Below are 27358 nucleotides of genomic sequence, written 5' to 3'. Positions count from 1 at the left end.
ACTGCACATTAACCCCTTAGCGACCGCCGATACGCCTTTTAACGGCGGCCGCTAAGGGTACTTAAACCACAGCGCCGTTAATTAACGGCGCTGTGAAAAAAGTAAATAGCGCCCCCCAGAGGCCGATTTTCTCCGGGGTCTCGGCTGCCGAGGGTAGCCGAGACCCCAGAGAACATGATTCGGGGGGATTTTAACCCACCCCGCATTTGCGATCGCCGGTAATTAACCGTTTACCGGCGATCGCAAAAAAACAAACAAAAAAAAACCGCGATCTCTTTTTAATTTCTCTGTCCTCCGATGTGATCGCACATCGGAGGACAGAGAAAAGGGGTCCCAGGTAGCCCCCCAATACTTACCTATCTCCCCCGATGCTCCTCGTGGCTCCCGGTGGGCGCCGCCATCTTCAAAATGGCGGGCGCATGCGCAGTGCGGGAGAATCTTTGGGGTCTCGGCTGCCGGGGGTAGCCGAGACCCCAAAGAGCATGATCGGGGTCGGTTTTACCGACCCCTGTTTTGCGATCGCCGGTAATTAACTGTTTACCGGCGACCGCAAAAAAAAAAAAAAAAGTAAAGTGTAATTCTCTGTCCTCTGATGTGATCGCACATCAGAGGACAGAGAAATAGGGGGATTCCGGGACCCTACAATACTCACCTGTGTCCCTGGATCCTCTTGCTGCTCCTCCTGGCCGCCGGCAGAAGAAAATGGCGGGCGCATGCCCAGTGCGCCCGCCATCTGTCTCCATCTGCTGGCCGGCAGGAGAACAGCAGTTGGGGCTAAAATTAGGGTTAGGGTTAGGGGTAGGGTTATGGGTAGGGTTAGGGGTAGGGTTAGGGGTAGGTTTAGGTTAGGGGTAGGGTTAGGGCTAGGGTTGGGCCTAAATTTAGGGTTAGGGTTGGGGCTAAATTTAGGGTTAGGCTTCTTTCACACTTACGTCGGTACGCGGCCGTCGTAATGCGTCGGCCCGACATACCGACGCACGTTGTGAAAATTGTGCACAACGTGGGCAGCAGCTGTAGTTTTTCAACGCATCCGCTGCTCAATCTATGTCCTGGGGAGGAGGGGGCGGAGTTACGGCCACGCATGCGCGGTCAGAAATGGCGGATGCGACGTACAAAAAAATGTTTCATTGAACGTTTTTTTGTGCCGACGCTCCGCCAAAACACAACTGATCCAGTGCACGACGGACGCGACGTGTGGCCACCCGTCACAATCCGTCGGCAATACAAGTCTATGGGCAAAAAACGCATCCTGCGGGCACATTTGCAGGATCCGTTTCTTGTCCAAAACGACGGATTGCGACGGAATGCCAAACGACGCAAGTGTGAAAGTAGCCTTACGGCTAGGGTTAGGGTTGGGGCTAAAGTTAGGGCTAGGGTTGGGGCTAAAGTTAGGGTTAGAGCTGGGATTAAGGTTAGGGTTTGGATTAGGGTTGGTATTAGGGTTAGGGGTGTGTTGGGGTTAGGGTTGGAGCTAGAATTGGGGGGTTTCCACTGTTTAGGTACATCAGGGGGTCTCCAAACACGACAGCCAATTTTGCGCTCAAAAAGTCAAATGGTGCTCCCTCCCTTCTGAGCTCTGCCGTGCGCCCAAACAGTGGTTTACCCCCACATATGGCGCATCAGCGTACTCGGGATAAATTGGACAACAACTATTGCAGTCCAATTTCTCCTGTTACCCTTGTGAAAATAAAAACTTGGGGGCTACAATATCTTTTTTTGTGGAAAAAAAAAATATTTTTTATTTTCACGACTCTGCATTCTAAACTTCTGTGAAGCACTTGGGCATTCAAAGTTCTCACCACACATCTAGATAAGTTCCTTGGAGGGTCTAGTTTCCAAAATGGGGTCACTTGTGGAGGGTTTCTACTGGTTAGGTACATCAGGGGCTCTGCAAACGCAACATAATACCCGCAGACCATTCTATCAAAGTCTGCATTCCAAAACGGCGCTCCTTCCTTCCGAGCTCTGCCGTGCGCCCAAACAGTGGTTTACCCCCACATATGGGGTACCAGCATACTCAGGAAAAATTGTACAACAACTTTTGGGGTCCAATTTCTCTTGTTACCCTTGTCAAAATAAAAACTTGGGGGCTAAAAAATCTTTTTTGTGGAAAAAAAAAATATTTTTTATTTTCACGGCTCTGCATTATAAACTTCTGTGAAGCACTTGGGCATTCAAGGTTCTCACCACACATCTAGATAAGTTCCATGGGGGGTCTAGTTTCCAAAATGGGGTCACTTGTGGGGGATTTCTACTGTTTAGGCACATCAGGGGCTCTCCAAACGCGACATGGCGTCCGATCTCAATTCCAGCCAATTCTACATTGAAAAAGTAAAATGGCACTCTTTCTCTTCCAAGCTCTGCGGTGCGCCCAAACAGTGGTTTACCCCCACATATTGGGTATCGACGTACTCAGGAGAAATTGCACAACAACTTTAGTGGTCTAATTTCTCCTGTTACCCTTGTGAAAATAAAAATTTGTGGGCAAAAAGATCATTTTTGTAGAAAAAATGAAATTTGTTTTTTTCACGGCTCTACGTTATAAACTTCTGTGAAGCACATGGGGGTTCAAAGTGCTCACCACACATCTAGATATGTTCCTTAAGGGGTCTAGTTTCCAAAATGGGGTCACTTGTGGGGGGTTTCCACTGTTTAGGCACATCAGAGGCTCTCCAAACGCGACATGGCGTCCAATCTCATTTCCAGCCAATTCTACATTGAAAAAGTAAAACGGCGCTCCTTCACTTCCAAGCTCTGCGGTGCGCCCAAACAGTGGTTTACCCTCACATATGGGGTATCGACGTATTCAGGAGAAATCGCACAACAACTTTTGTGGTCTAATTTCTCCTGTTACCCTTGTGAAAATAAGAATTTGTGGGCGAAAAGATCATTTTTGTGTAAACAAAAGCGATTTTTTATTTTCACGGCTCTACGTTATAAACTTCTGTGAAGCACTTGGGGGTTCAAAGTGCTCACCACACATCTAGATAAGTTCCTTAAGGGGTCTAGTTTCCAAAATGGGGTCACTTGTGGGGAGTTTCCACTGTTTAGGCACATCAGGGGCTCTCTAAACGTGACATGGCGTCCGATCTCAATTCCAGCCAATTCTGCATTGAAAAAGTCAAACGGCACTCCTTCACTTCCAAGTTCTGCTGTGTGCCCAAAAAGTGGTTTACCCCCACATATGGGGTATTGGCGTATTCAGGAGAAATTGCATAACAAAATTTATGGTTACATTTCTGTTTTTACACTTGTGAAAATAAAAAAAATGGTTCTGAATTAAGATGTTTGCAAAAAAAAGTTAAATGTTCATTTTTTCCTTCCACATTGTTTCAGTTCCTGTGAAGCACGTAAAGGGTTAATAAACTTCTTGAATGTGGTTTTGAGAACCTTGAGGGGTGTAGTTTTTAGAATGGTGTCACACTTCATTATTTTCTATCATATAGACCCCTCAAAATGACTTCAAATGTGATGTGGTCCCTAAAAAAAAATGGTGTTGTAAAAATGAGAAATTGCTGGTCAACTTTTAACCCTTATAACTCCCTAACAAAAAAAAATTTTGTGTCCAAAATTGTGCTGATGTAAAGTAGACATGTGGGAAATGTTATTTATTAACTATTTTTCGTGACATATCTCTCTGATTTAAGGGCATAAAAATACAAAGTTTGAAAATTGCAAAATTTTAAAAATTTTCGCCATATTTCCGTTTTTTTCATAAATAATCGCAAGTATTATCGAAGAAATTTTACCACTAACATGAAGTACAATATGTCACGAAAAAACAATCTCAGAATCAGCAGGATCCGTTGAAGCGTTCCAGAGTTATAACCTCATAAAGTGACAGTGGTCAGAATTGCAAAAATTGGCCTGGTCATTAAGTACCAAATTGGCTCTGTCACTAAGGTGTTAAACCAAAATCGTCCAAACCCTCCAACTCTTCCCCAACAGATAATATTGGGTTTGAGATGGATCCGCCACATCAAATTTCCAATGGCCAATTGTTTTCTTCTCGGAGAGATAAGCCTCTGCCAAAGATGTCCAACAGTGGCTCTCTCATGGAGAACACAGGAGCTCTTGGCCAAGCTGAACGCTCAGGTGTATAGGGAGCTCGGGAGAGATGGGTATCCGATGAACGATCCCTAATCTAATGTGTATGTTGGACTTGGCCCTTTAAGCTAATCTGGCTGTCAAGTGAAACTTCGTTGTATAGCATGTTCCATAGCAAAAAGGAAGTTCTAAGACTTTGTGAGTTTTTGGTTCAGTCTTAGGATCTATCACATTGACTTATAATGAGGTCCATATGGTTTCATCATGGCGTATGTCTTACTGGATAAAAGGCTCTGCATGTTGCATGGATTTTGCTGTTAAATATGATGACAGCACGGTGGCGCAGTGGTTAGCACAGCAGCCTTGCAGCGCTGGAGTCCTGGGTTCAAATTGCACCAAGAACAACATCTGTAAGGAGTTTGTATGTTCTCTCTGTGTTTGCGTGGGTTTCCTCTGGGTTCTCCGGTTTCCTCCCACATTCGAAAGACATATTGATAGGGAATCTAGATTGTGAGCCCCATCGGTGACAGCGATGATAATGTGTGCAAACTGTAAAGCGCTGCAGAATATGTTGGCGCTATATAAAATTAAAGTTTATTATTACATTAGAGGAATATAAATTATTTTGCACAGCTTTGTGAATGTTCCCCAAAGTTTTGAATCTAATATTCTTGTTTTCAAATGTATTTATAGTAGAAATAGTGCTGGCTTTCTGATAGAGTTCCTACATTGGGCTTAAAAAATGCCAAAATGATTATTCACTATAATATATATATATATATATATATATATATATATATATATATATATATATATATATGTATTATATATGCATATTTTACTGACAGGCCACAAAATGTCCATGATCATGCAGGTCTTCCATCCCTCCCTTCTACAGTAATAGAATGGTAAATAACCAATCTATTTTATGAGTCTTTCTGTTAGGGCAGAGCTGGGGGATATGTGGTCAGACCCTAAAAGAATGTTAATGTAAAAATATGGTCTTACGAGTGGGTGGTCATTAACTATCATTATTTTAGGTTTCTCATCTCTGCTATAAAAGTTTCTTTAAACTCTTATCTTATAGAATTTCAACTTCTATAAATAAAGTTTTATCAGTCCTCCGTCCTGTCAGTAGGCCTTATTGTTGATGTACTTTTCAGATTCAAGGCATGACCTCTTGTTCTAGCTCTTCTGAAATCATTCCCTCCTAAACTTAGCTGCTTCTTTTGATGTATTTAACATGGTAGTTAATATTTTAGCCATAGATTCTGGGAATCACAGGATGTTGCTGCAGTGCCTCTGGCTTGCTGAAGTTGTAGGAGTTCTCAAAGGTAGACAGTTGGGTGTTAGATGTTTTTACTAACATATACATATGTCTTCCAGTCTGGCCAGAAAGTTAAAGAACTGGAAAAACAGCAATACTTTAAGCATCATATGAAAAGAAGTTGGTACTGTAGTAAGTTCAAGTTATCCTCCAGGAAAGACATCAGTGAAAACTAGTGCACAAAAATAAAAAATAAATTCTCCCTATCGAAAGTATCTTCTTTCATCTCAAGTTAGCATAGTAAGATTGCTTTTTTCCCCGAGAGTTAGAGTGATCTCGAAACATTCAGTGAATGAATGGAGGTCAAGGCACATTTTGTCTTGACCTCCATCCACAGGAGGGAAACAATGGCAAAAGAAGTTTCTCATGCTGTAAAAGGTTGTTTCCATGTTGGACGAATGTATATTTTTTCATTGTTTCTCAGGAACTCTGTGTCTAATCATAGTAGTCCACTTGACATTGGACAAGGTGTTGGCATATCAACAAGGCAATTTTAATTGCATTATGTTTTGGGTTCCGAGGGAAGTGTTATTTTATCATAAAGGATAAGGCTACTTTTGATCCAAATCCCTAGGTTTTCATTCGCTTCTTAAATGTCCCTCTACAGGAATATGCATATTGCCTCTTCAGAGAAAAAGAGGACTTAAACTCTATAGCTCCACCTGTTGGAAGTAGCGATCCTACAAGTCACAATCAACCCTTTAACGAGTCTTGCAATATGACCAAATCAGTATCTAAATTCGCAGACACGGTGTTTCGGGCTGTTGGCCCTCGTCCGTGTGAAGCATGAGAGCTGGTATGTCACTCTCCATAAGTAGAAATGTTGCCCCTTAGACTCCAGTCCAGAGCCTCTCATCTAGCCAAATTAGTTCTCATGCTTCACGCTGACGAGGGCCAACAGGTTGAAACACCATGTCTGTGAATTGAGATACTGATTTGGCTTTTATCCTAAGTCATATTGCACGACTCATTAAAGGGTTGACTGTGACTTGTAGGATCGCTACTTCCAACAGGTGGCGCTATAGAGCTTAAGTCCTCTTTTTCTCTGAAGAGGCAATTTGCATATTATATTTCCCAGAGGAGCATTGCACGATGAATAAGCCTCCTTACTTTGACAAGCCAGAGCTGGTATGTCACTCTCCATAAGGAGAAACGTTGCCCCTTAGATCCTCTACAGGAAGTAACCAATAGGTTATTCAATGAACTCTTATTCCAGCAAGTGTCTTCTTATTCCCATTAGGTTTTTACACTTTAAGGTGGCCATACATTTTTCAATACCTTTTGGCTTATATAAAGGGGAGGGAGCTACTTCCAAAGAAGATTTGCCTTTAAAAAAAAAATAAAAATTGCATATCAATTTAAACTTGACTACTCCGTAATGGAGGAACGGATTGCCTATGTAAAAGTTTTGCTGGACTACATATCCCATATAAATAGTTTAGAGGGGAGGATGAAATCATGCATACAGAGTCCCTTGAAACCATAGGTTTTTCTCTAATGATGGCTTCCCTTTAAGTACAAAGGATCGAACATGTTGAAAGTCGTCTTCTGAATAAAAGCTGATAGGTGTTAGATTGTCAGACGGTCCCTTTGACTTTGATTTAATGTGATTAATATACATGATATTTGGTCCAATAACTTCCAACCTTCTAAAGAGGTTTTTTTTTTCTATGTTATTTTACTCCAAGCAAGCCTGAACTATGATTCTTTAAATGAAATTGATTTAGGGGCCGTGGAAGTGTTCTGCAATTCATTGACATGCTTTTTGTGCACTCTTGACAATCTTTTATGAACAAGCTAAAATTATTATGCTATCTTTTCTGTAAAATTGAGAACTTTTCCTGCTGCTTTCTTCTGTGGAAGCTCTCAAGAAGAATATTTGTGAATTCCCTGCCTTGTATACTAATGGTCTCGCAATACTTCTACATCTCTGCCTCAAATACAGGCAAATCAAGTATTATCCAGATTTCTTGCATCCCAGTGTATCCTACTGTTCTTAACTGTTTCTACACAACCTCCAAATTATAATTAACTGGGACCAACTATCAATCCAACAAGCGATTGTAAAGTCTTGTTTAATCTATTTTGTTTTTTTTCTTTCCTCCGTGAATAATTTTCCCTCTCTGTACTGGCACAAGGCTGCCCAATTTGCATAATTAGAAAGCATAATAATATTTATAGCAATTTCTAGTTTACTAACCATGATTTGGTAATCTTATCTCATTTATCCAGAGCTCAGCAAATGTTTCGTCAAGCCATGCGCTCTCCCATGATCTGGTTTCATGTAGTGCCAGCAGCTAACAAAGAACCGTACGAACAACTATCGCAAAGTGAGACCAACAGCTACTACTCCAACCAACATATCCCTGATCAGTACATGGAGAATAGGAATTTCCACAGCCCTGGTCCTGAGCAGACACTACAGAGGGTCCCCCGTCAAGTCAACCAGACAGAGCCTATGGACTCTTATTCACATCTACCTCATAATATCAATTCGGCAGGAAAACCACCAACTGGCCTAACGCCATCGCCCCAGCGAGGTGTCAGTTCTCCTCCAACCACCGGTTATACCAAAAAAGGAAAGAAGCTATACATACAACTGAAGAAAGGTAAGATAGGCAGTGACATGGTTGTCGTGGTGCAATTAGGTGTTGTGCACATACAGATTTTGGACTGAATCGCATTTTGGTTGTGTAATGCTTTTGTGTCTGCATTAAATATTGTGTGCAAATTGATAAACCTTAATATTTAGATCCAAAGCATAAACTATGGTATATGAAATAAAGGAGGCCATACACATTAGATGACCTTTGGATGAACAATGCTTAGACCAATCATTCATCCGGCAGCCATTTCAGCCGTTTCTCCCATACGCATGAGTCCCCGTTCAGTTGAGCGCTCCTGTGTTCTCTATGAGAAATCTCCCGGAGAACACAGTCAATCTTAAATCAGATATGCCCGACTGTCTCCCCCGATCCTCAGATGGCTAGAGATCAGTGTATCGGCCGAACCTGTCGATAACGGCGGGTGCAGCCATCATTAGTCTAATGTGTACTGGGACGTAGGACTTTGCTTACAGCTTCATTGTAGTAGTAACTGATTAATCTTTAGCACAAATTATCTTCTCCATTCATCATTTATCCCTTCTTTAATTAGTCTTCTGCTAATAGAAGTTAGAGTGACTGGCTTTTTAATTTTTCATATATCAATCGTAATCATTAAAATAAGAAATTTTGATGTCTATCTTAACATCAAAATCTGCTTTCTCTGCCAGGACTAATCGTCAATTTTCAAAATTCTTAATTTTCGGGTAAAACCTGTTTCTCGGTTGCTTCTTCTTCTGTTAAATTAAGATGAGCTAAGCTGATTAGCTGGGTGCTGGCTACACAGGTGTTTACCTGGCAGGGAGGAGGAGTTGTTTTTTTCTTAGATGTATTCTTAGTGTCAGCATTTTAGACCTTGATTCTAGATTCGACTACTGCAACCTCCTACTCTCTGGACTCCCCTCTAGCACTCTGGCACCACTCCAATCCATCCTACACTCTGCTGCCCGACTAATCCACCTGTCCCCCCGCTATTCCCCAGCCTCTCCCCTGTGTCAAGCCCTTCACTGGCTTCCTATCGCCCAGAGACTCCAGTTCAAAACCCTCACACTGACATACAAAGCCATCCACAACCTGTCTCCTCCATACATCTGTGACATGGTCTCCCGGTACCTACCTACACGCGACCTCCGATCCTCCCAAGACCTCCTTCTCTACTCCCCTCTCATCTCTTCTTCCCATAACCGCATCCAAGACTTCTCCCGTGCTTCCCCCATACTCTGGAACTCTCTACCCCAACACATCAGACTTGCGCCTACCATAGAAACCTTCAAAAAGAACCTGAAGACTCATCTCTTCCGACAAGCCTACAGCCTGCAGTGATCCTCAACCTACTGAACAGCCGCACAGCCAGCTCTTCCCTCTCCTAGTGTATCCTCACACACCCCCTGCAGACTGTGAGCCCTCGCGGGCAGGGTCCTCCCTCCTTATGTACTCGTGTGCCTTGTTATCTGCTCATGTTTAATGTAATTGTCTATATTTGCCCTGTATTCACATGTAAAGCGCCATGGAATAAATGGCGCTATAAAAATGTATAATAATAATAATAATAATAATACAGTCCCCCATTGAAGGCTACAAGTGACAGATTTTACTTTGAGTACCAAAAATGTTTATATTCAGTGAAGACATATTTTTTTTACGTTTCTGAGATAGATTATACTTGCTGCTCATAAGGGTCTATGTTTCGGGGAGAGGCGGAGGAAGGAGGAGCTGGAGGCAGAGCTCCTCCTCACTTCCCTACTACATAGATTCTTATAAGAACCAACTGTCACCTCCTAGATCAGTAATGGAACAATTTGTCTTCACTGAATACAGATTTTACCCAGGAATTGAGCAATGTAAAAATGAAAGATCAGTCCATGATGAGAAAGAAGCAGATTTCTCCGATAACATAAGATAAAACTATTTTTACTGTTTAAGTAAAATATAAACTTTACAAAGAAGTAAACTTATGTCACCATATATTAAGTTCTTGAGGATTTCATAGAAACCTCCTATTATGGGGCAACACATCTCCGGTCTTTACAAAATGGAGAGAATATGTAAGCTTAGGGTTTGAATCCAGAGGAAGGTAAATGGCGAGATGATGAGCTAGCTCTATGTAAGAGAGTTGCAATGTCCTGCAAAGAAGGTTATTGTGGAGGGATATATTAGAGATGAGCTGGAGTCTGCTGATATGTTTTCTTTACAAAAGCCGCTTCTACACGGACCACATTTAATTCACATTTCCAAAAGACTGTAAGACTTGGCAAATCTCAACTTTCAATGAGTCAGATATTTTATGGATTGCATCAACTTTTCCTTTTATGTTTGATCGAAAAACTAAGACCCCTTGGATTATGGGCAGATCATGAAGGCCACGTGACATAATCTTACTGGTTGGCAATCCTACTCATATTTTAGTGTTGACACTCTTTACATTGTTCCCTGTCAATCTCATTATCTCTTTTGATATAATTTTGTTGCTCAGACCAAAATTAGAGGCAGTAATTTAAAAAACGATTTAAATATGGTGGAAAATATTTTATCCAGAGAAAAATCGAAGCACCGTCCGTCTCCCTGGGAATATTTTTATATCCGTTCTCAAGTTGTGATGTGTCATAGTTTTTGAGCATCGAAAGCTTTTTATGATCCATAACCGTGTCTATTACAGCCGCGTTAGACATACAGTAATTGAATGTTTCCAAGTAAATTAGCAATGTAATGGAGGCTGCTCTTGTAGATAATTGTCTCTAATTTTAATTACAGAAATAATTATCTGTCATTGAGCGATTTACAGCTGGATACATGTTTGTACGTGGGCCATAGATTGCGATGCGTCTTTTTGATTTTTGTACAGTCACCAATTTTTGTGCTTTTTTTTTTTTTTCCTTTGTGCAGCATTTGTGAGTACAGGTGAATATTGTGCCCATAACTAGTTATAGACGCACTGGTTCCTTGGCTGCGTGTGACTATACACACGGTTTTACATGGACATGTTCTATCCTTGTTTTTCACCTAAACCTACCCCTTGTGTTCTATATCCTTTTTTGTGCTGTCCATTATTAACAGACCCCCTTATAAGCCATTGGAGTCTGTCAGGCACCATTGATAGCCTTTGTGTAAAGGCTCCAACAGTGCATTGATCTGTCATCAGATTTCAAATTACAGATTGCATGCATAATTAAATAAATCTTTTGGATTTTCAAATTAAATACACCTATCCCATCAAAATCATGTCACAATGGCTATAAAATCCTGATATTATGATGATAATTTTAAGTCTTGCTAGAGAGCGAGAGCCCTCATGGGTCCAAGTGATGTATTCAATTTTCTTCCACCCAGCCTGACTGACAGCAGCTTGTACTGAGCAGTGTGAGATAGCAGCAGGGAGGAGGGACACTGAGGAGCAGACAATAAGGCTCGATGGGCAGAGATTGAACTAAACTTTTATAAAAGATTATACAATCATTCTGAAATGGCTTTTTAAAGTATAAACAGCATCTTTATCAGATATAAGAGGTCTGTTTAATAATGTATGCAGTTTGTAAGATTCGTTGACATATCTGCTTTAAAACTGGGATCACAGTGCAGATGTGACTAGAGCCTATGGTTCGTCTTGTATGTCTTTTTATGTAGCTTGTATATTCGTGTTCCTGTTATGGCTGCAAGAGCGATTCCCTCCAGTGTTCCACTAAACTTTAATCATCATGGTTGTATGGTCAAATCAGTAAAACCACAGCACTGCTGGGTATTGCAGCCAAAATGGTGGCAGAAATATGCTGCTGTGTTATAGCTATGTGAATCTGGCCTAACTTAGGACTCAAAATAAAATGAAGTCCTCCTTTCCTTTCTGCGATAGATTGCATTCTGTACATTTCTGGCTATGATTTGTCAGTAACTGGCTCATATATTCAGCATCTTCATCCCTTTCTTGGTTTAGGATTCTGTAGCAAAATGTACATTTTTTAAAGAGAATCTTACAGCGGGTTTTTGCTCTCCCATCTGAAAGAAGCAATATGATGGGAAGAGACTCCAATGTCAGCGATGTGTCACTTACTGAGCTCTTTGCTGCAGTTTTGATAAAATCACAGTTTTCTCTGCAGCAGACCTCTCAGTTCTTTGAATGCTGAGCTCTGTATAACCTCGCCCACATCCCTGATTGGCAGCTGTGTACACTGTGCATGGGCAGAAATCAGCCAATCAGCGGCGGGGGTGGGGTTATACACAACTCATGAATATGGCACCGGTTTGTTGGTCCTTTAGTGTTTATGATCTGATCTAACGGGGAGCAGGAGGAATGAAATGTGAGCAGGACCTGGTGACAGGACTTCCTTAGGCTACTTTCACATTTCCGTTTTTTTTTAATCCGTCACAATGCGTCTTTTGGGAAAAAAATGCATCCTGCAAATTTGTCCGCAGGATACGTTTTTTTCCCCTAGACTTGTATTGCCGACGGATCGCGACGTATGGCCACACGTTGCGTCCGTCGTGCACTGGTTGCGTCGGGTTTTGGCGGACCGTCGTCACAGAAAAACGTTCAAGGGGAACGTTTTCTATACGTCGGATCCAGTGTTTGACTGCGCATGCCCAGCAGGAAATATCGCTCTCACGATCTTTCGTCACCCTGCAGTCTGTCGGAAATGTGAATGCACACACTTTCGTCGGTACTTCGCGCCGACGCTTCGTGACGGCCCCGTACCCACGGAAATGTGAAAGAAGCCTTAAATGTCTACCCCCTTATTCCTTCTTTTGAGCCACAAAACTACTGCACAAAGGATAAAGTTTTCATATAATCTAGAATTCGAGAACGTTACATCAGAATTAGGCAGCTGGGGTTTGGGCCCTGTTGAGGGTGAGTCAGTCAGGTGTTCTCATCTCATCCATTTTCTTGTTTCTTGGAATTCATATAATTTTAGATTTCATATTGGGGATGTAAATAGGATTCCTTACACAATCGTATGAATATGGGACTTACGTTAGGAGCCTGTCCGAGTGTTTTCTGCTGATAGCTGAACACTTTGTCTTACTGGCCATTTGATGACTGTCCATTCAGTTTTGAAACAAATGGAAAGTCTAAGCTGATAAGGTTTATACATGACATGGCAGAACTTGGATGGGATCGTACAGTACATCCTAGAAAAAAAACTATAGCCTTTGCATTGCCAAGTGTATTCATAGAGTGCCTGAGTGATGCGACTGCCAACCTCTACGCTACTAACCTGTCGGAAGGCAATGTGAACTGCTCAAGTGAAGCTGTAACACCACCAAATACCGGACAATAGCGTTCTCCATGGACGTTCTATACTTTGTCCTTGTATAATAATGCAAGGTCCCTTACAGCATGCTCCCTTTTAATTAGCACTAACCAGAATGAGAGAAGTTTCTAAAGCTGCGTAGCAGAATTTTAATTGTATAATTTTAGATTTTTTTTCCAATTAACGGTCAATGTGTATCTGCGTCCCGAGATACTTGTGGCACTTGGTAAATAAAATGACATACAGCAAATGAATGCAAATCACGTTCTCAGGGTGAATTTCATGGGTCCTCTACAAACGGATTAATTTCCAGCTTCAATATAAGGCTTTAAAATATGGAGGCTACCATCCTTCTATACCCATAGAAGCCTGAACACTGTAATAATTGCTTCTACTCATATCAAAACCGTCACAATATTATTAAATGCATATAATTTAATCCCATGCTTGTATCTCTACCCAGCAGGAGGCCGGCGGGGACGTTCCATGCCTCTCATCCCTTCTGCCGGACCCCTGTGGAGAGGCTCCAACAACAAAGGATTATACAATCATTTTCCGTTTACCACTTGCAAATCTGAATTTCTCACTGTAGACAATAATTTAATGCGGCAATTTGCAGAACTGGATTTAAAAAATGTTTAATGCACATTTCACATCCGTATTTTTTATCTATAGAAGTTTTTGAACTGTAGGATGGGAGACGTAGGAGTCACGCTTGAAAGTCGAAAACTTTTTTTTAAAGTGTGACAGCGCTTTCAGAAAACTAGGTCTATTAGAAGTTTTGATCTGTGGGAGTCCAAAATGCCGAGACTCCCATCGATTGTAGAAATGAAGGGGCTGGACTGCTCACCTCCGAGACTGAAGACTGATTTTGTTTTATGAGTTTCCCAGATGAGCTCTTTTTTTGCGATCGTTGGGGGGTTTCTGTAACTGTAGGTGCCCACTGATCAAAAATTTTGACTAGAACATTTCAAATATTTTCTGTAAATGTATTAATGCAGTACTCTAAGCTGTGGAAACTATAATTTATACCAGCCTTAAAAAAAAAAAAAAATTGTTAGCAAAGCTGCACAATTGTTCAGCCCAAGCTTATAACATGGCATCTCCTGTGATGACGGTTTTGTTTTTAGGGAATCTTTATTATGAAAAGTTTGGCCAGCCTCTTTAATTGACCATTGTTCAGTTTACTTTTATCTATGGAATAACGTTTCTCTTCCTTGTGGAGTGTGACTTGCCTGGAGTGTGAGGAGGCTTATAAGCCATGCAACGCTCCTCTGGGAAATTAAATAAGAAAATGTTCATAGAGGATGAGGACTAGAACTTTAGTATTTCCTGTTGCAAGCAGCAATTCTAAAAGTCAATATTGACTCTTTAAGGAGCCTTACCGTTTGGCTAAGTCATATGGCAAGGCTCATTAAAGGGTCGATATTGACTTTTAAGATTGCTACATCCAATAGGTGGCGCTAGAGTTCAAGCCTTCTTCCTCTCTGGATAGTCCATTAACTTATAAACATTCCATGACCGTAAAATTAACTTTCTTCCTTTTAAATAATTGCAGGGGCTGAAGGCTTGGGGTTCAGCATAACATCTAGAGATGTCCCTCTTGGGGGTTCAGCTCCAATCTACGTCAAGAACATCCTGCCAAGAGGAGCCGCTATCCAAGATGGCAGATTGAAAGCTGCCGACAGACTATTAGAGGTAATCATTTTCTTTCTTACTTTTCATATTGAATTTAATAGATTTCCTTTTCTTTACATTTTTTTTTTAATTTCCATCTTAAATTGATTTGTACTATTTTCTAATCTTGCGTTTCATTTTGACCTTTTCTGTTTGCTTAGTGTATGTAGCTCTTGTTGGATTTACCTCTACCAATGATGAAAAAGATAAAGATAATGGCTTTCCTCTCCTCTTCAAGGAAATTGTCTGCATTCCTGTTAGTAAAAACATATGTATACAGTTAATGGAAATTGGTTCCTTACATGATGTTTATTCTGGCCTCTAAATTTACCTTTCCAAATTATTTGACCTGTGACTGGAACTATTAGTAGGTTTTGTTGTGGGCCACATTTCCTGCAATTTTTAGAAGGACTTGATCTATCACATCTGATCCACCATGTTGATGTTGGTCCTGGTTTGTTCGGTCAGCCCCGTAAAGTTGTACTAGAGCTGAGCTTATAATTTGATTTTGCAATATGTTACTCTTTTCTTTTCTATTGTAGAAATATCTGTTTGCATTGCTTTATGGCTTTGTTACATGCTGCACTCGCCCGCAGAAATGTTGAGTGCAGGCGCTGTTCACATCTTGTTAAGAGGCCAGGTTTGGCTTCCGTGCAGCGAAAAGCTCCATCTGTATACGCTGCATATATCTATATGCCTGCACCCAACAGCCATGTTCACATAAGGGGCTTTTTTGTTTGTTTTTTTTTATTGCCATGGCCAGTTCCAAGTTTATGTGGATCCTTTGCCGACAGAGTGCCGGTGGGCCTCTCTTCACTTTATATTTTTTCTTTCTAAAGCAGAGGTGCAGAGTTAATTTTCCCAAAGGGCCACATGAGACCTTGACTGTTGAGGACGCCCGAATCGACAGTCCAAAATTAATTCTTCTCATAATTATTATTGTTTATATTAATTTTTAACATTTAGTATTGAACAGAGTAAAGTCTGTTTACCAGCTGCTACTACTAATGCATATTATGATAGGGCTTATAGTAACAACTATTCTTACATCTAGCAGCGAATAAACACCACATAATGTACTGTTTTTTATAAAGTGTATAAGGCTACTTTCACACATCAGGTTTTTGCCGTCAGGCACAATCCGGCAAATGTTGGAAAAACCGGATTTGGCGCAGATTGTGAAAAACTGATGCGACGGATCCGTTTTTTCAGCAGATCCGGCTAGCATATCTAGATTATTGGATAAAAAAAAATTTGGAAGCATACTCAGTTTAAAAAGCCGGAATCCATCATTTTCCAGATCCGGCACCTTCGGTTCGGTTCCCATAGGCTTCCATTCTAGCAAACAGCGGTAAGCGCCGGAGCCGGTGCTTCCGGATTTTTCGCCGAAAACAAAAAAACGTTGCTATGGACGTTTTTTCCAGAAACCGGAAATGGCAGATTTTCCGGATCCGGCGATAAATGGACGAAACACAATGTCATCTGGCCTAATCCGGCACTAATACAAGTCTATGTGAAAAAAACAGATCCAGCGGCAACATTTGCCGGATCCTGTTTTTTTAAATTTAGCCGGATTGAGCCTGACAGCGAAAACCTCATGTGTTAAAGTAGCCTTAGTCGTACTGCTCTTGTTATTCAGCTCGTTTCTTGATCAGCAACTACCATCACAGTATGATTTTCCCTCACAGCTCCTGAAACAGCATGATGTCCTGATAAAGCCCCCCGCACAGTATGATGTTCCTACAATGTCCGTCACACTGTATGATCCCACAAAGCATCTCATACAGTATGCCCCACACACAGTATGATGTCCCCACACAGCCCTTCATACATTGTTGCCACAGCGCACCTCACCCAGTATGCTCCCACACACAGTGTGATGTCCCCACACAGCCCTTCAGACATTGTTGCCATAAAGCATCTCATACGCTATGCCCCACACACAATGATGTCCCCACACAGCCCTTCATACATTGTTGCCACAGCGCACCACACCCAGTATGCTCCCACACAGCCCTTCAGACATTGTTGCCACAGAGCACCTCACCCATTATGCTCCCCCACACAGTATGATGTTAAACATTATGATGTCCCAATAAAGCACCCCACACACTATTATGTGCACACAAAGACCCTGACGAAGTATGCTCCTCGTGCAGTATGCCCCACACACAGTATGATGTCCCCACACAGTCCCTCATACATTGTCGCCACAAAGCACCTCACACAGTATTGTCTCCACACAGTCCCTCAAACAGTATTATGTCACCACAACACATTTTACACAGTATAAAGCCTTCAGACAGCTCCCCAAGCAGTAGGATGCCCCCACACAACATGTCTCCACACAGTTCTCCTCGCAGTATGATGCCCCCACACATCACCCACACTGTATTATGCCCTCACATAGAATGATGTCCCCTCACAGCCCCCCCACACAGTACGATGTCCCCACAAAAATAGAACTACTCTCCTAACCCTTTTCCCACTCAACTCTTGCCTGTCCAATGTTCTGAGCGCCACATAGCTGGCATGATGTAGTGACATATTGTGGTGGGATATAGTGGTTGGCGAAGGTATGTATATGTCACAAGATCTTTCTGATGTAAGGTATATCTCCGACAGAAGAATCTTACTGAGAGGTGAAAATAGTTTAAGTGGCTGTGTATTTTTATCTTTGCACCTCTTCGCTCGTGTTATTTTGGGTTTTCATAGTCACTTAAGCAGCTCGGTGGTATTTGCGCAGCCCATCATACCCACTACTAATATAAAATCCGAGTCTACCTGGCCTGACCTCACACTGCAGTTGCCCACAGAACACATGTTTACGGAATGTGATGCAGCTGTGAAATGTAATTAGGACTGCAATTCACGGTGGCCTGCGGGATTTCAAGAATATCTGGAAGAGAGAATCACTCCAGGAATTTATTAAATGCCACATTTAAAATGGAAAGTCTATGGGTCAAGCAATTATTCACAGTAAAAAATTTTTTTTATTAAAAATAAATTTATATATTCATTTTTATGTTTAAATATAGCACAATATATAGGCTACATTTAATCTATTTTTATGTATTAATCTAGCACAATCTAGACTTTTTGCTATATACAAATAATAGATAATAAATACAGCGTGCTGAACACATGGATATATATATGTATGTATATGTAGATTCCCCCCCATGTGTTCCGCACACTGTATATTTATGAGATAGTGATGAAAACCATAGCGGTGTGAAGCATGGAGCGTACCTGATCTGGCTTGACATTACTTTGGCATGCTACATCATTATAAATGTATTTTAGTTTTCGGTTTCAGCATGGAGAAAACCCTCTGTACATTTACAGTAACTTTTTTTTACTTGTAGATCTGGTCTATCGTGACTCTTAAAAGTTGTAAGTAATAAAGACTTGCTGACTTTTCTCTTGAAGGTAAATGGTGTAGACTTGACTGGAAAGACTCAAGAAGAAGTTGTTTCATTACTGAGAAGCACAAAAATGGGCGGCTCTGTGAATCTCTTAGTCCTACGGCAAGATGAAGCTTTTCAACCACGCGAACTGGTATGAATGAATATTTAGTTTTAGTTGTCAAAATTCTTTGAAAAAATCCACTGAAATATGATCTAGATAAAATGGGGCCTTTTTCCATTCTTCAACAGTTTAAATACACAAGGTCCAATGTGTACATCCAAGAGGTAGTCACGTTGTTTAAACCCTGAGCAACATCCGCTGTCCATGTGCGGTGGCCACCCGCTATCACCATATGGAGCAGGCTCAGGAGCTGAGCGTGCTCTATACAGGGTGGGTGCGGACTGCATTACACAATGTGTAACTGATACGATCAGAGCTAGCCCCAATCTCATCAATTCAACCACTTACCCTAAATCCTGCTGTAAAGCTTGACAGTAGCAGATACGCGTCCAAGGTGGCTGCTATCAGTTTAGATCCCTTTGGCCCCCTTTTGCGATGTAGTTGCAGGGTTGCATTGTCTGCCATTCTACTACTTTCTCTTGTCTTTCGCTCTCTCTATCTTGTCTTTCACTCGCTCTTTCTCGTCTTGCTCTCTCGTGTCTCTCTCTTTTGGGTCTTTGTCTGATTTTTGTCTGTCTCTCTTGTCTTTGTATCTGTCTCATTTGTCTCTGTCCCTTGTGTCTCTCGGTTTCTCGTGTTTCTCTCTCGCTTTTTTCTTTTGCTTTTCTCTTACCATCTTTCTCTCTTACCATCTTTCGCTCTCTTACCATCTCTCTATCTTACCATCTCTCGCTAACTTACCATCTTACTTTCTCTCTTTTACCATCTTTCTCTCTCTTGCCGTCTTTCTCTCTCTCCATCTTATCATCTTTCTCTTGCTCTTACCATCTTTCTCTTTTACCATCTTTCTCTCTTACCGTCTTTCTCTCTCTCTTAGTCTTCTTCTCTCTCTTTTACCTTTTCTCTCTTCTTACCTTTTTCTCTTTTACCTTCTTTCTCTCTCTCCATCTTACCATCTTTCTCTTTTACCATCTTTCTCTTTTACCATCTTTCTCTTTTACCATCTTTCTCTTTTACCATCTTTCTTACCGTCTCTCTCTTACCGTCTTTCTCTCTCTTTTACCTTCTTTCTCTCTCTCCATCTCACCTTTCTCTCTCTCCATCTTACCATCTTTCTTACCATCTTTCTTACCATCTTTCTCTTACCGTCTTTCTCTCTTACCGTCTTTCTCTCTTACCGTCTTTCTCTCTCTTACCGTCTTTCTCTTACCGTTTTTCTCTCTTACCGTCTTTCTCTCTCTTACCGTCTTTCTCTCTCTTACCGTCTCTCTCTCTTACCGTCTTTCTCTCTCTTACCGTCTTTCTCTCTCTTACCGTCTTTCTCTCTCTTACCGTCTTTCTCTCTCTTACCGTCTTTCTCTCTCTTACCGTCTTTCTCTCTCTTACCGTTTTTCTCTCTTACCGTCTTTCTCTCTCTTACCGTCTTTCTCTCTCTTACCGTCTTTCTCTCTCTTACCGTCTTTCTCTCTTACCGTCTTTCTCTCTCTTACCGTCTTTCTCTCTCTTACCGTCTTTCTCTCTCTTACCGTCTTTCTCTCTCCTACCTTCTTTCTTTCTTTCCATCTTGCCTTTTTCTCTCTCTCCATCTTACCATCTTTCTCTTACCGTCTTTCTCTCTCTTACCGTCTTTCTCTCTCTTACCGTCTTTCTCTCTTACCGTTTTTCTCTCTTACCGTCTTTCTCTCTTACCGTCTTTCTCTCTCTTACCGTCTTTCTCTCTCTTACCGTCTTTCTCTCTCTTACCGTCTTTCTCTCTCTTACCGTCTTTCTCTCTCTTACCGTCTTTCTCTCTCTTACCGTCTTTCTCTCTCTTACCGTCTTTCTCTCTCTTACCGTCTTTCTCTCTCCTACCTTCTTTCTTTCTTTCCATCTTGCCTTTTTCTCTCTCTCCATCTTACCATCTTTCTCTTACCATCTTTCTCTCTCTTACCGTCTTTCTCTCTCTTTTACCTGCTTTCTCTCTCTCCATCTTACCATCTTTCTCTATCTGGTACGTGTAAAGGTACCATCACATTTAGCGCTGCAGCGATCTAGACAACGATGCCGATCGCTGCAGCGTTGCTGTGTGGTCGCTGGAGAGCTGTCACACAGACAGCTCTCCAGCAACCAACTATGCGAAGTCCCCTGGTAACCAGGGTAAACATCGGGTTACTAAGCGCAGGGCCGCGCTTAGTAACCCGATGTTTACCCTGGTTACCAGTGCTAATGTAAAAAAACAAACAAACACTACATACTTACATTCCGGTGTCTGTCCCCCGGCGCTGTGCTTTCCTGCACTGACTGTGAGCGCCGGCTGGCCGTAAAGCACAGCGGTGACGTCACCGCTGTAATCTGCTTTACGGCCGGCCGGCGCTGACAGTGCTGGGAAGCAGAACGCCGAGGGACGCGACTGACACCGGAATGTAAGTATGTAGTGTTTTTTTTTTTTTTTACTTTTACACTGGTAACCAGGGTAAACATCGGGTTACTAAGCGCGTCCCTGCGCTTAGTAACCCGATGTTTACCCTGGTTACCAGTGAAGACATCGCTGAATCGGCGTCACACACGCCGATTCAGCGATGTCTGCGGGAGATCCAGCGACGAAATAAAGTTCTGGCCTTTCTGCTCTGACCAACGATGTCACAGCAGGATCCTGATCGCTGCTGCCTCTCAAACTCAACGATATCCCTATCCAGGACGCTGCAACGTCACGGATCACTAGCGATATCGTTGTGAAGTTGGTCAGTGTGAAGGTACCTTTAGTTTAGGCATTGTGTTACCAGCACGCATATAATTGCTTCTAATGTTGCATTGTAAGATTTCCCAGTAATAAAACAAGGAATGCCAGGAGCAAACCTTTACTAGTCTGATTATAAGCTAGTTTCTCCCAGCTTTGTGCTTGGGTTTGCAGTGTTTGGACTCTGCGGCTGCACCGTACATCCTGTGTATGATTCCCGGTGACCCGGGTTTTGGAGGACGGGCGCTCTTTGTGTGTGGGGCTGATGAGCTTCTCATTCGCAGTACAGCTGGAGCGATGATTATCATTTATCTCTGTGCAATCTGTGACAACTGTATTTGAGGAGTTGTCAGCCAGTCACATCGCTGGGCTGTCGCTGTTCCCTACATTGGCATGATTTTCATGCCGTGCCCAGATGGTGCCGTTATTCATGTGTCTTTTTTTCTTGTTTTTTTTTGTAAATGACTAATTATCCTTAGTAAATATTCAGAGGCCTCCATTTATGTGCATTTGATTAATTTCATCTTGTGTCATTATTAAAGACTTAATCAGGAATTAATTGTGTGTGGTAATGTTTTTACTTACAGGAATGAATGATAAGAAATGGTATTTGTTCTTTTAGCTTCATACTTGGTCCATTTAATGTATAACGCCTAATTTGTTTCCCATTACTTCTTCATATGAATAGGAAAAAAAAATGTTAAAATCCATCGTCTAGAACAGACATACATGGAATAAAGCGATTTCTGCTTTTCGTTACACGACTATTACATTTTGGAGTGATCGTCCCATTATCCATGGATTATTATATTAACTATGTCAATACTTCCCATTTTAGATTCCGGAAGAAAATCCAGTCCCGAATACAAGAGAGCCGGTAAGAGCTTTACTAGTCAAACAGTAAGAAGTCTGCAAAGTTTCCATTAACAAATCATTTTTTTCCCCAATTTGATAGAAAAAATAATGAATGGATTAAACTCCACACAGAAGAGTCTAAAGGGAACTTGTCTTCCGTTTTCCCCATTATTAAACTGGTGCCAATACATTAAAGAGATATTCTCATCTCCAAGATCCTATCCCAATACGTGGTAGGTGTAGTAGTAATAATAATAATAATAATAATAATAATAATAATAATAATAATATTCACAAATACCTCCAATCAGAAATGTAGTATAGTTATTCTGATTCGCTATGTCTCTTTCCTCAAATGCAGGCATTGCACTAGCTTAGGTATCCATGGTTACAGCCACTAGCAACTATCTGTCACGATTTGAATGGTTGTAACCATGGATACCTAACCTACTGCAGTACCTTGCATACTGGGGTAAGTGATATAGCGAATCTGAAGAACTATACTTCATTTCTAATTGGAGGTATTAGCTAAAATTATTATAATTACACCAACTACCTAGATTGTGAGCCCCAACGGGGACAGTGATGATAATGTGTGCAACCTGTAAAGCGCTGTAGAATATGTTAGCGCTATATAAAAATAAAGATTATTATTATTATTAACTACATATTGGGATAGGATCTTGGAGATGGGAATACACCTTTTTGTCCCTCCTAATTAGGTTCCTAATCATTTATTCCATCTTCATCCCGGTATACCACTAAAATTGATCTTTACACACTGCTCATCTGCGTTGTTTTCGGGTCCATGCAGTCCAGTGGGTGCGTTTGGGCCAATGTTGTTGCTGACAGTGCGCTCTCTGACTTGGCCCCTCTGCTTCTGAATAATGGACCCAGATTAGCTTGCAAGCAGAAGGCAGACATTGAGTTTGGTCGGTACATGCCTATCAGGCCGCTCAGCACAGAATACCAAGAAAGCAGTGAACAAAGTTAATTTTAAAATGATGGAGAGGTGCATGAATCGTTAGGATCCTAATAAGGTGGGACATTGTGCTGGCAGCAGCAGTTTGGAGAGAACCTGCCAGCTGATTCATGCTGCCCAAATCTGTGACAGCATGAAGAGAAGCCTGGCAGAACAGTACTTTAATGAACATTAAATGACCACCGATCAATGACACGCTAGTGGATTGGCAGTCATTTAATGGCCGTTTTGACCAGCTGACGACAATTCTATGTGCACAGAAAAATAATGCGATCGCCCTATGCTCATAGAATATTTTATCAGAAGCTCATCATCTGTTTACACTGGACGGTTGAATGAATCGCACCTGACGAACAAGCATTCTGCATATTTGTCATGGCGGTACGACGATTCAGTAATGACTCCTCATGTCACTATAGTGTGGGATTATTCTTCTCTTGAAGCAAATATGGTATGAACATATCTCAATAATATGACTTTGAATTGAACGTGGTGGTATGATAAGGAATCAACTGTTATTAAAGGGAATCTGTCAGCAGCTTTGTGTTGTGTAGTCTGAGAGCAGCATGATGTAGGGTAGGGGTGGGGAACCTCAGGCCCCAGGGCCATTTGCGGCCCTCAATGACCTTTTATCAGGCCCCCGAGCAGATTCTCAGGGATCACATTATTGGGCAGGGAGGTGTATTTTGATTACAACCAGTTCATTCATTTCTCCTTGTCTATTAGCACACACACAATGTTCGCTACTAAACACTGAAGGGCATGCAATGGAAGATTACGTCCTGACACCAGTGCCAGAGTCAGGATGTACTTTGTGGGCGGAGTTTGTACGGCCCCCCAAAGGATGGTATAAATATCCAAATGGCCCTTGGCAGAAAAAAAGATTCCCCACCCCTGATGTAGGGGCTGGGAGCCAGAATTCTGAGGCCGGCGTCACACTTGCGAGTTTTACGGACGTAAGAGCGCAGAATCTACGTCCGTAAAACTCGCAAAAAATAAGGCACAATTATTCTCTATGCCCCTGCTCCTATTTGCCGTATTTTACTGATCAGTATTATACGGCTTTCTACGGCCGTACAAAATCGCAGCATGCTGCGTTTGTCACCGTACTGCACAAGAAATACGCCAATGAAAGTCTATGGAAGCGTGAAAAATACGGATTACACACGGACAAGCAGTGTGACTTGCGAGAAATACGCAGCGCTGTTAGAGAGAAAAGCCGGCAATTCAGTGCGGTGTACAGTAAAATCACACTGACAGCTTACAGTCCAATAGGTAGAATAAATGTGTACACATAGAATAGGTATATATATATATATATGTCAGTGAGACACATATATGTATATATATTAATATTTATTCCAGCGCTATACAGCTTGAAAGCCGGTAATTCAATTACCGGCTTTTTCTTTCTCCTTCCTAAAACCCGACATGATTTGAGACATGGTTTACATACAGTAAACCATGTCTTCTCTCCATTTTTTTTGCAGATTCCACACTACTAATGTCAGTAGTGTGTATCTGCAAAATTTGGCCGTTCTAGCTCTTAAAATAAAGGGTTAAATGGCGGAAAAAATTGGCGTGGGCTCCCGCGCAATTTTCTCCGCCAGAGTAGTAAAGCCAGTGACTGAGGGCAGATATTAATAGCCTGGAGAGGGTCCACGGTTATTGGCCCCCCCTGGCTAAAAATATCTGCCCCCAGCCACCCCAGAAAAGGCACATCTGGAAGAAGCCAGGGAGCTTTCTAGGTAATTTCCCACGATCTATGAACAGCCAGCAGAGGGCGCCTCACCGCAAATGAAGCTAAATATAGATCATTGATCTATTTTTAGCCTCATTCCCTGGGGTTTTGCAGCGAGGAGCAGCCTGCATTAGCACAGCTCCTTGCTGCAAAATGTTTTAACCCCTTCAGAAGGATTTACATCGTTGGACGTTACAGATCTGCGGAGGGTAAGTATATTGTTGGTTTATTATGTTTTTTTACTCACAGAACGAGGGTCTTCAGTGACTGGATTGGGCGTTGAATAAAATACTGCAACAACCATTGTTTTTATTTCATTAAAATAATTTTAAATAATGTGTTTGTGTTTTATTTAACCCTTCACTACAATTGGATTAATAATGGATAGGTGTCATAATTGACGCCTCTCCATTATTAATTAGGCTTAATGTCACCTTACAATAGCAAGGTGGCATTAACCCTTCATTACCCCATATCCCACCGCTACACGGGAATGGGAAGAGAGTGGCCAAGTGCCAGAATAGGAGCATCTTCCAGATGTGCCTTTTCTGGGGTGGCTGGGGGCAGATATTTTTAGCCAGGGGGGGGGGGGCAATAACCGTGGACCCTCTCCAGGCTATTAATATCTGCCCTCAGTCACTGGCTTTACTACTCTGGCGGAGAAAATTGCGCGGGAGCCCACGCCAATTTTTTCCGCCATTTAACCCTTTATTTTAAGAGCTAGAACGGCCAAATTTTGCAGATACACACTACTGACATTAGTAGTGTGGAATCTGCAAAAAAATGGAGAGAAGACATGGTTTACTGTATGTAAACCATGTCTCAAATCATGTCGGGTTTTAGGAAGGAGAAAGAAAAAGCCGGTAATTGAATTACCGGCTTTCAAGCTGTATAGCGCTGGAATAAATATTAATATATATACATATATGTGTCTCACTGACATATATATATATATATATATATATATATACCTATTCTATGTGTACACATTTATTCTACCTATTCTACTGTAAGCTGTCAGTGTGATTTTACTGTACACCGCATTGAATTACCGGCTTTTCTCTCTAATATATGTGTCTACTGACATATATATATATATATATATATATATATATATATATATATATATATATATATATATATATAGACAGTATATATATATTTTCTTTTCTTTTTGGGACACATGGATCACTTCTATAGCGGTATGTTGGTTTTGCAAGCCTGCGATAAAAACACGCAGTACGGATGCCATACGGATTACATACGGAGGATGCCATGCGCAAAAAACGCTGACACACCCTGCCTACGGAGGAGCTACGGACCACTTTTTTTGGGACTTTTCAGCGTATTACGGCCGTAATATACGGACCGTATTGTTTTACGCTGTGTGTGACGCCGGCCTAACATTGTTGCTTACTAGGACTAGGATGTGTGTATCTGTTTAAATAAAATCAGTGTTTTATCTGCTGATTATCATTACAGGACTAGATGTCTTGTGTTATATAGTCATCCTTCTCTGTGTAACTCCACCACTGATTATTAGTTTTTTGTCGGTGTGCACAGAAAGCTGCCAATAATTGGTGTGTGCGGGGTTATACTGAGCTCCGCATTCCGAGCTCTGCTAGATCTGCAGTAGGAAAAACAGGGATTGTATCAAAATGAAAGCATGCAGACTGGCAAGTGACACATCGCTGGAATCAGGCTCTCGGCCTCTACATCGTGCCTCTCTCAGATTACATGGTAAAGACCTACTGACAGATTCACCTTTGATCAAGACATTGAATTCCAATTGCTCAGGTAATAGACGCCATCAGGGATGGCTCCTTTTTCTGACTCTTTGATGTTCCATTGATTGCGATCTTTCTGATTATATAACGTTCGGTGGTTGTTCTGCATTATATGTATGGTACGGTATATATATTCATATCCTAAATAAACATCATGGTTTGATGAAGAAAAAAAAATCATGACAATGAAGGCAAATGGCGAAACAATCGGGCCTAACAGAAGTCTGTGTAGTCTATTATTAATTGTGTGCCTAACATCGTAGTATTCTGTTGGCTTTCCTATGGCTCTTGACTTCGGGTGCCAATATTTATCTTCTTTTTTTTTCTTGGACTTGAGACAAAATAATCTTCTGTAAAATCAATACCTTCCCTTAAAGCAAATATTTGGAAGGTCTGCGAATTGGGGGCACTCTTTCCCCGTAAGATGTTTTCTCTGTAAGTTAAGACTTCCTCGCTCATCACAGATGTTAATACATTAAGGAATAAATGATGGAAACCACTGGGTTTCTAAAAGACATTTGAGACCATTTGCTTTACGGGAAAATGGTAATTTCATTTATTTTCAATTTCTAAAGTAAATAAAATAATATTTCACCAGTAATTTTATCTTCAAATCTCTTAAGGGGAAACCGTTTCTTGGAGGGGGGGGGGGGGAATAAAAACTGAAATGAAGAATTGTCTGTCTGCAGAGAGATCCAGGAGCTGCAGGAGACTCTGTTTGCATCGTTTTAATTAGCTAATACCGTCTTATAAAAATATCGATCTCCCTCTTGATGTTGCATCCACATTTGTGGCTATTGTTTGAGCCGGCACCGGATGTTGGTTCTGTTCCGTCCCCACAGCAGGTTAAGA

At 41.5% G+C, this 27358-nt stretch overlaps 1 protein-coding gene across 13 annotated transcripts in view; it reads left to right on the top strand.

Annotated features, from left to right (window-relative positions):
* Positions 1-27358, top strand: part of PARD3 (par-3 family cell polarity regulator) — a 693206-nt gene that overhangs the window by 326583 nt on the left and 339265 nt on the right. For all 13 annotated transcript variants that reach the window (XM_069729684.1, XM_069729681.1, XM_069729677.1 and 10 more), the window contains 4 exons: positions 7607-7983; positions 14776-14915; positions 18327-18455; positions 21980-22018. In XM_069729684.1, coding sequence (XP_069585785.1) covers positions 7607-7983; positions 14776-14915; positions 18327-18455; positions 21980-22018 — 685 coding nt within the window. The remainder of the gene's footprint in view (positions 1-7606; positions 7984-14775; positions 14916-18326; positions 18456-21979; positions 22019-27358) is intronic.

This window comes from Ranitomeya imitator, chromosome 6, assembly GCF_032444005.1.
Source record: "Ranitomeya imitator isolate aRanImi1 chromosome 6, aRanImi1.pri, whole genome shotgun sequence".
Lineage (NCBI taxonomy): Eukaryota > Metazoa > Chordata > Amphibia > Anura > Dendrobatidae > Ranitomeya > Ranitomeya imitator.
The sequence above is the reverse complement of the archived record's forward strand: the minus strand, read 5'-3'. Positions and strand labels throughout refer to the sequence as shown.